This window comes from Echeneis naucrates, chromosome 14, assembly GCF_900963305.1.
Source record: "Echeneis naucrates chromosome 14, fEcheNa1.1, whole genome shotgun sequence".
Lineage (NCBI taxonomy): Eukaryota > Metazoa > Chordata > Actinopteri > Carangiformes > Echeneidae > Echeneis > Echeneis naucrates.
The window spans coordinates 7,263,039-7,272,389 of NC_042524.1; the positions used below are offsets into that span (position 1 = coordinate 7,263,039).

The 9,351-nt window shown below is 42.6% G+C and overlaps 1 protein-coding gene across 2 annotated transcripts; it reads right to left on the minus strand.

The window, feature by feature from the left end:
• Positions 1-443: 443 nt before the first annotated feature.
• On the minus strand, positions 444-4,646 carry plac8l1 (PLAC8 like 1). Of its 2 annotated transcripts, XM_029519583.1 has the most exons (5): positions 4,530-4,611; positions 3,890-3,927; positions 3,083-3,315; positions 2,740-2,876; positions 444-2,491 (listed from the first exon to the last, which is right to left on the minus strand). In XM_029519583.1, the coding sequence occupies exons 2-5, from the start codon at positions 3,913-3,915 to the stop codon at positions 2,360-2,362; spliced, it is 528 nt and encodes a 175-aa protein (XP_029375443.1). In that variant the 5' UTR covers positions 3,916-3,927; positions 4,530-4,611; the 3' UTR covers positions 444-2,359. The 2 variants fall into 2 exon arrangements, with proteins under 2 accessions (XP_029375443.1, XP_029375444.1); XM_029519584.1 differs by lacking the exon at positions 3,890-3,927 and having other exon boundaries at positions 4,530-4,646.
• Between the last annotated feature and the right edge of the window lie 4,705 nt (positions 4,647-9,351).

Sequence of the window (9,351 nt, forward strand, 5' to 3'; positions counted from 1 at the left end):
AATAAGTACTTGGATGCTCGTTATGTTAAGTAATGGCATCTGCTTTTGCTTTTAATGCTTCTAATGACAGTCACTTTGGAGGACACCTATAATGCCTAATTTGTAAATATTGATATGTGTATATTGGGCATTGATAGTGTAATTGATACCAAAGCAAAAACCTTTCCAGAGGTACTGAACATTTGGTCATTGGACAGGGAGGGAAAGGTTCTCCTGCAGTGCCGGAGGGCAGCTCCTGTTGGCTAACAATCCCCGGCAGGTAGAAAGCAAACAACCAGCAGGAGCGTTCATGCATCGCATACAGTGGCCCTGAAAGCTCAATACAATATTTGTAGCACGATTGTCTACTGGATTTATTTGTATTTGCCACACACTGGTTGACAACTTGATGTTTTCTGTGTTCGTTTGCGTTTCCTCTGTTTGCATGTGTTTCTTGCAACGCGTTGAGCCCTCGTTGCCACCGTAATCCGGGGCTGATTAGAAAACACTAGGAACCTCATGCACACAAGATTATTCTGCCTAATATAATAACTAATGGGGATCCTTCCTGAACCGGTGATACAGTTGCTATGAAAATAATAAGCATTTTTTATTACAAAGGGAGGACTCAAAAGTAGCATGACTGTCTGTCATCACAGCTTGCAGCCCGTACTGAGTCATTTTAGTCAGTTTTGATACAATGATGTGAGCAAATTTTTAAGATGTTTTTCTGTTTATTGCTCTTTCTTTGATCTGCATGGCTACACAGCAGCATGATATGTGCTCTCAGTCGCCTGTATCCAGTGAATTCACAGAGGGACACAGTTAGATGAAACCTCTCATAATGCAGAGCACAGTGAGGAGGTATGCTCTCTCAAGCCAGCAGCTTTTATAAGCAGAGTTAATATCTGTGTCGCTGTGCTGCTGAATTACTATGATATCTTTGTTAAAGCATTATTTGTCATTCTGACTCTTGAATGGCCTTCAATAACATTTAACTGATTAAGGACGATTTGTAAGGATTTCTGAATTCACTGAAGACTGTTGTTTATGAAACATGACTGAGTATTACTATCATTTGATTTTTTTCTTTATTTATTTATTTTGGTACCAAACGAAATGTTCACATTCATTCTTATTGGTTGGTATTTCAAGCTGAGGGAAGAACTGGATTAATTGTATGATTGAATGCCAGAGGGTGAACTCAGGGAGAGAAGGATGAAATAATAAAAAATATGGAAAAAGACTCGATCATCATCAGAGTGTACTTGAACTCTGGACTGTAATCTGAGCTCAGCCATACTGTCAAAATGGACGGTCCTGCATACCAAGTGGACCAATGCAATTATCTCATCCCACGCAAATAAATGAAATCTCAAAAGCAGTAATACAAACAAAAGAGACCCCCAAAATGACTCCCTAGAGCAAACTAGAGTGATATGCAGCTTTTCTGTACTTTCTTTTAGTTTAGTTTTAAATGTGAGAGTCAACGTTTGATTTATTTTTATTTTGATGCGCAGATATTCTCACTAATGTTGACTCCCCGTTTATGCCTCAAGGTCTGGAAAGCCTTGAGTTTTCTCATTTCATCTTCCCCTCATGTCTGGAGGAACGCATTAATGTGTCTGGTGGCCTTTGGCATGCAAGACAGTTAAAGGGGTCGCTTCACCAAAGTCACATAAAGATTAACTCATCTGTACTCATTCGTGAATTTTCTGTAGAAGTAAGTGAACTGTCGTCAGCAATCCTCATAGATTCGTTTGCACACAAAGGACACATTTTTGGACGGAGGTGTTGAAATCTAGATGTTCACTAGATGTTCTTCAGCTTCACAAATAAAGTTACGTTTACCTCCATTATACTTCAGTGACCGCAAAGCAAGCGTGACAAGCAGTAATTGATTATATGTTCGTCCAAATTTAGATGACTGGATGAAGCAGCTTACGTGACAGTTTCAGTAGTTGGAGTATCGGCTTGTTTTGGTCTTTATAAAAGAAAGCTCGGCAGTTTCTTGGAAGCTTGTCTGCTTTTCACTCAATTCGAAACGTGATTAATTATTTATGAATACAGTCATGACACCTCCCAACAGGCGTCCGGCAGCGATTTAATGATTGGTTTCCGCTTAACTCCTGAGGACGTTTTATTTGCTACAAAAAGGTTAAGACCTGACTGCTGGGACTTCTCTTGTTGTTTACTCCGTGAATCAAAGCTCATCGTTTCCAGGCTTTTTTGAGCATTGTATGGTTGATTTACAGTCCCGGGCATCCTCCAGGGTGTTTAAAAGTAAGCTCCAACCTCAGGCACTGACTCTTTGGGCTGTTCATCCCAGTAATCTCAGACACTGTGAAGGGGAAAGCCTAATCTACTGTTTAAAGTTTCCTCAGGAGCACTCGAGGACAGTGGACACATGATACGTCTGGGTCTTCATCCTCCGCCTCATCTCTCTGATCATCTGACAGACAGCAAAAGGGTAACAGCAATACACTGTGGTCCAGTCCTCACACACACTACCCTGTAGAGAAACAAACACACACGTAAACACACAAAGAAGACGCACGCGTGGATGAAACGATGCAGCAAGAAGCTTCCTTTGGTTTTACAAACATTATGGAGTAAGTAAGTAAATATTCTGTCACTTTTAGGTTTTAGATGTATGGTATGGGTTGTAGAGTCTAGCTGCTGGTGTCTCTTGTGGTACACTAACACACAGCACCGACCTTTAACTCCCATTTACAAATGCTTATGAATCCACACACTCACCCGGATCTTGTATCGCTCTCTGATGCCCGCTCTGAGGGCAAAAGTGGATCCTGGTAAGAGAGGCAGGCACAGACACTCGCCATACTGGTGAGCTAAACTCAGGTCCAAACAGCACGGCACCAGAGCCCCAAGAATACCTGCAGGTTTGGACGCACACCAACGCAATTTGTGTGAGAGGGTTTTTTCTGTGACCAAAACATTCGGTCTCCAGCAGAAAGCTTTTCAATTTCATGAGCTGTTTCTTGCTGCTTCTTACATCAAATGAATGTAAATCAGAAAAAAAAAAAGGAAAACCTGTGAAGTTTTGATTAGTGTGTGTGTGCGCCTTGTGTGGTCGTGTTACATGTAGTCTTGTCCCCACAGATGTCAAACAGGCCGGTGCTCCAGTCTCCTCCTGTCTGTGTGATGGTGGTGACGGTTGTTGTGGTGACGCCCAGTCCAGGCTGTGTGAGTACCAGGTCTGCGTCTGCAGTGACGTTGTTTGACCTCCAGCCGTGTGTACTTCCTGCCATGAGGCCAGACACTTCTCCCTCTTGAACGGCTGATCCTGATGCTTTGGCGGGGGGCAGTTCTGATCTGACATGACAGTTTTAATGAAACGAATATCAGACAGGTAGTTGATGAAGTCACCATGACCTGTGAAGCCTCAAACATGCCCCTGACTCGAATGCAGGTTTAATATTGAAAGAAATTTTCTTGAATGGGCCCATTAGTATGCTTCAGTTTCCTGAGCGCTTTAATTCGATTCATGGATCCACCTAATTTAATTTTCCCAGACAGCATGTTTGGTACTTTTATGAAAGATTAACAGCTCAGGAGCACAACAACACTAATATGGCCAACCACCACTAATAATAATAATAATAATAATAATAATAATAATAAATGTATAAAGTTGTCCGAACACTTGGAAAAAAATGCACATATTTCTGCATTTAATTTATTCCTTCAGCAACACTAATCGCATTAAATCAAAATTCATTTAATTTGGGAAGAGCTGGAGTAACAGTAGGTTTATAAATTGCTCCCGTTTCATTTTTACTATCACAGAGGCACAAAAAGCAGAATAAAATAAGTGAGCGGTTGGCTGTAGTTCCCTTGTGGTCATCGGTGACATACTGTGTAGAGTTGAGGACAAAGAAACACTTACTGTTGTGTGACTGTCGTCTGCTCCATGACTGGAAGCCACTAGGCATTCGGAGAAGGGGTGAGGCGAGAAGATGAGAGAGGAGAAGCTGAGCAGAGAGTCAGCAGAAATGAGGAGGTGCAGATGATGAGGGGGGGGGGGGGGGGGTACTTCCCCAGTGAGAGGGTGTGTGTCGGAGCAGATAAACCAGCAGGCTGGACGGCTTGGAAAAAAGCTGTGTGACTGAGATAAGTCTTAGTCGTCTTTTCCCTGAGACTTCACTGTGTCAACCCCTCTAATGTTGCAAATGCATACAAGGGGGAGGAAGGCGGGGGGGGGGGGGGGGGGCAGGGTACACATCAGAGTGCATGAGCATCAAATAATCAGATTTAAATGAATGCATACACCACACTCAATTATTGTGAAAACTAATTATCTATTGTTCATACAATAACACGAAGATTAACTGTAAACATAGGTACAAATATGAGGAATTAAGCGTTCACATATATTCATTTAATTCGCAAAATTATAGATGGAAAGTAGCTCAAAGTAAATGAAATCCAAATCCAAACAGCTTGTTTGATCAATGACATTTAGAAGAATTCACCGCTTCTATTAAACTTGTGTTTTTGAAAAGACGGAGAGTAAATGTTAAACTCACCCTTAAGGAAGAAACGCAGACAGTGAAGAGCTGGGAAGCGAAAGGTGCATTGTAGAACAAATAAAACAGCAGTGGTCCACATTCAGAGGGGGCTGCCTGCATTCACACGTTTCCTGTGTTGTGACGTTGACCTTTTAGTTTTGGCTGCCACACAGCGTTTGCGCGTGTGTGTGTGTGTGTGAGAGTGACAGAGAGGAGGAAGAGTGAAGGGACCTTTACGTGCTGAGAGGACACGTAGTGAAACCACGATGGGTTGGGAGGTTCGAACAGTTCACACACCCACATGCACATATAAGTCACTCAACAAGAGATTAAAAAGTGTTTTTGCTAACAATTCATAAAATAATAAATAAGAGTGAAAACAGCTTAAGAGACGTTTTTGAATGTAACTTCTTCATTTTTAAAAGTATACAGAATCTTCAGTTCAGTACACAGAGGAAGGGCCTTCTGAGTCTGTAGAAGATTTGCTCTTGTGGATTTGGGCAGTTTATCTCCTCCTTCTTCCAGATTATGTCAGGCTCTGTTAGGTTGGATGGGCAGCATCTGTGAACTGCCATCTTCAGGCCTCTCCACGGACGTTCTCCGGGGTTTGGACTGGGTTTTGGCTGGGCCGCTCCGGGACAGTTAGACACTTGTCCTGACGCCACTCCAGTGTTGTCTTGGCGTGCTGTTCAGGCCATTGTCGTGCTGGAAGGTGAGCCGTCGCCTCGGTGTCAGACTGCAGGCACTCTGGAGAAGGCCTCTCTGTGTTGCTGCGGCTGCATTAATTTTTCCCTCAGCTGTGCCCCTTCTCTCCAAGCAGCTCTTTCCACCACAGTATGGATATTAGCCAGGTGATTGACCGGCCTTGGTCTTTGCCTGATATGATATTTGGAGCTTTGCCTAAGGACTCCATATCTTTGCCTCATCACACCAGAAAAGTCCTTCAAAGATATTTTCTGCAGCTCTCACTCTTCATCTCTCTGGAACTAGGTAGTCTGAGGCGCTGCCTCAGTGTCACAGAAAAAGCATGACTTTACAGGCTAGCTGGTTTTACTTTAGCAAAACACTGTGCTATTAGCTGTGTGGTCAATGTTTTCCACTGATAGTGATGCCCTTTAGGAATGATCCCATTATGACCACAATCGCAAACTTAGTTTGATTTGATTGCTGAAAACAGTCCAACTAAGTTTATATGTTTTTCTCATGTTCAAAGACAATTTTCTTACTGCTGGACTGTCGTGTGTGTGTGTGTGTGTGTGTGTGTGTGTGTGTGTGTGTGTGTGTGTGTGTGTGTGTGTGTGTGTGTGTGTGTGTGTGAGACAGTGACAGGCAGCAGCACCACCCCATGTCCTCCTGTGACAGGAAGGCCAGGGATATCATTATGAAACAACATTATCATCTCACTTTCTCTAGTGTGCATGTGAGGTTGTGGAAGGATCGTAAAACAATAGATGTAAATTAATTAGACTGATCAATAGCTATAGACATAGAGTATACAATTAATTAATGATGTGAGTGAATTCACAATTCCTCTTCTCTTTATGAATTCGGGCCCATACAGTTCAGATAATCTTTTCTCCATATAAAAAAAATCCCTCTAAAAACTCTCTAAATCATCTGTGTGCCTCAATAATGTATAATGTTTGTTTGTTTTTCCAGAAACAGAGTTTAACTAATCTTTTAAGAGTAAACTATTCAATTCTTAACTGCTGCTTTATGAACCAAATTTCAAAATATTCTGCATCTGCTTAGACTTGATCACACACACACACACACACACACACACACACACACACACACACACACACACACACACACAGCTTTGCCTTACGTCATCTCTGTCAGTCACACCTCCATGTGTGAGCCATGAGAGGGCAGTGTTGTCTCAGAGCTGTGTCTCTGGTGTGCATTTCCTGTTCCTACAAATGCTCAGTGGTCTGAATACAGTGTTTAAGTGCTGATCTGGGGTCAGAGCTTGAATCTTCACAGCAGTAGCAGAAGTCAAGATATGGAACAGTGAAACCCATCATAAGTCAGCAACCAGACAGGGACCATAAAACTTCATCCGCTGTGTCAGCACAAAAACGACTCTCCCTACAGTGGCATCAGGTGTGGAGTGCAGGCTGACATGGACAACGGCCCCTCAGGGTGGTGTGTTTGTGTTGGTGGGTGGGTGTGATGTATGCAGATATATCTACGATTGCACTCGCTGTGAACTGCTCCTTGAGGAATCTGCAACAGATAAAATCCTAAAGACGACAGAAATAGATCATACTCTTATCTGGTTGTTGTGTGTGCAACTTTCCAAGTTGTGCACACAACAACCAGATAACAAGGAGCAAAAAGGTGGAGACTTTGTGCTCTCCCAAACCACATTAACATCTCTAAAAGGTATTTTTATCCATTTCACTCCTCCATTCTCTGCCATCCCTCCAATAAACACACTCGTCTCTCCTCCTGGATGTATGATGCATCTCGTTTGCTGTTTTCATTCTTTCTTTCCCTCCATCACATCTTTCCTTCCATCTCTTTCTTGCTCTTTAACTCTTCCTCGTTGTGCTCTTTCATTAGTTCTCTCTTCTTCCTCTCTTCCCAGCTGCTCAGTGTGTGTGTGTGTGTGTGTAGATCTGTGGAGAAAAAAAAGGAAAAGCAATAGAGAGGTGTGGAGAGCCCTGCTAAGCTGGAGCAGCCGTCCCCCTGGTGATACTTCTATCCAGGACAACAAGCACCACCTGGGGTTTATATAACACACATGCACACACTCCTCATATCACTTTCCTGTGATACTGTTGTGTTTCATCTTTGCCCTTCCTCTGTCACTGTCTGTTTTTCATTCTTTCTTTTGTGGGGGGGGGGCGGGGTGATTGGACTTGTGGTCTTGTTTTTAGTTTTATATGTTCGGAAGTGCTTGATGATGGAGACTTGGAATTTATTGGCAGTGATTCGCTCGTTGGACTAAGCAGGCTGCTGTATTTAATTTTTTTTCCTGAAGACAAACAGGAGGAGGATTTCAGTGTATGAATGATTTGACTATAAAAAAACATTGTCATGCACAGGGATTATAATACCAGCGATTTGCCTGCTTTTGTAGTATTTTGTTCGGCAGCCGGCCTATATTCTTCTCCGCTAAAGAATTTATCCTTAAATTCCATGCTTAACAAAAAGGGGGAGGGATCATGTTTTTCATTATATCAGCTTTGTGTCTTTTGAGGTCAATAAATAGTGTCAGTTGCCAGAACTGGGAGAGCTGGCAGATGCCCTTTTTTATTTTTTCAGCATTAACTAAAATAAACAAATATGCGTTATGTTTTCAGTTGGGCATGAATCATATTAAATAATATATTGATATTACAGTAGAAAAATTACACCAGTTGATGAAGTCAGTGACAGCAAGAGAACGCACGCCTTGCATACAGTGGCCCCAGGTTCAAACCCCAGCCACAAGACAAGCCAGTGGTCAGCCTGTGCCGACCCCAAATGGGGAGGGTGGCCACAGGAAGGGCCAAAGCAGTCATGCAAGTCACAGAGCGGATTTGCTCTGGTGAACCCAAATAGGGAAAAGCTGAAGGAGAAAAAAATAAAACTATATATACTGCTTTTTTTTTTTTTTTTAACTTGTGTAAGTGAACACAGATTTTTCTGTGTTGACGCAGAAATCAAAATAAGAACCAATGGGGAAAAAGAAAAAAAAAATCTACTCAAACCGATTTTTCTGGCAAATGGAGGAAAGCTGAAACAAAATGAATGAATCATTTTCTTCCTTTCATTAATTAATAAAAGAAAATGATGTCTCTGCGGTCATCTTTTTTCACACAGCTCCACCTCCTCACCCAGAGCAGAGTGTGAGGGGCCCATGCTGCAGAATATCAGTGCGAAGCGCAAGTCCTACATGTCCACCAGAAAACCTGAGGGGATAAACATTCCCTTTGAAGGCTTCGTGACGGCTCCTTTCTTGTGACAACTTCAAAGTGAGTGTTTAGGTCATGACTTTTTGCCATTTCACTGTGCAATGAGAAATCTTAATAGCAGTCACTTCACACAGGCGTGCTTACAGGGGCTGCTTGGCCTGTGGGGCGTTTGCTGTGTGTAAGGCAGGACCATACAGGAATCCATCCATGGATGTGAGGCTGAACATCCCAAAGTCACGAGCACCATGCCTGTGTGAAAGCAGGTAAGATATCCTACATGCAAACGTCCATTCTTTATGTATGCCATCTTCCCGTCAGGGTCAGGGGGTGGAGCCAATCCCAGCTGACCCTGGGCGAAGGCAGCGTACATCATGGACATACAGACAAACAATGATTCACACGCAGACTCAAACCTACAGGCAATCAAGAGTCACCAATTTACCTAAAACGTCACGTCAACGTTATTAGAGCGTTGCCAAAGCTCCTGTCACCATCAGTCTAACATAAAAATTAAAGAATGCTGCAGTGTTCACAAATAACAATTTAAATTTATTGTCGTAGCTATTTTTATTTGATGTATACATAATATTCACAATGGAATGAAAACTCAGAAAGCCCACCCAAAAAAGGGAACTCAATCAGTTGGACGCAAAAAAAAAAAAAAAAAAAAGCACCGTTGCACCTCACACCACAGCAGAACGGTAGAAACTGTCACGGCAGACAAGACCTGATGCTGTCCCAGGGGATTTACTGCTCATTATCCACTCTATTTACTGCTGGCTGATGTGACATAGGAGAGTAGATGGCATACAGCTCTGACAGAGTGATGCTTCACTCTGGGCTCTGGGGTTGTATCCTTTAATATCTCACCACAGTCAGCGTACAACAGTAAGCTACAGCTTGCTGGAAAAGGTTGAGGGAACTGTATTGAC

Excerpts from the sequence above, each read along its gene's own strand:
- plac8l1 (XM_029519583.1), bottom strand. The coding sequence starts at position 3,915 with ATGGAGCAGACGACAGTCACACAACA. Across the intron at positions 3,316-3,889 it reads CAGACGACAGTCACACAACA|ATCAGAACTGCCCCCCGCCA; the intron begins GTAAGTGTTTCT and ends CTGTCATGTCAG. Across the intron at positions 2,877-3,082 it reads CTGTGGGGACAAGACTACAT|GTATTCTTGGGGCTCTGGTG; the intron begins GTAACACGACCA and ends CCAAACCTGCAG.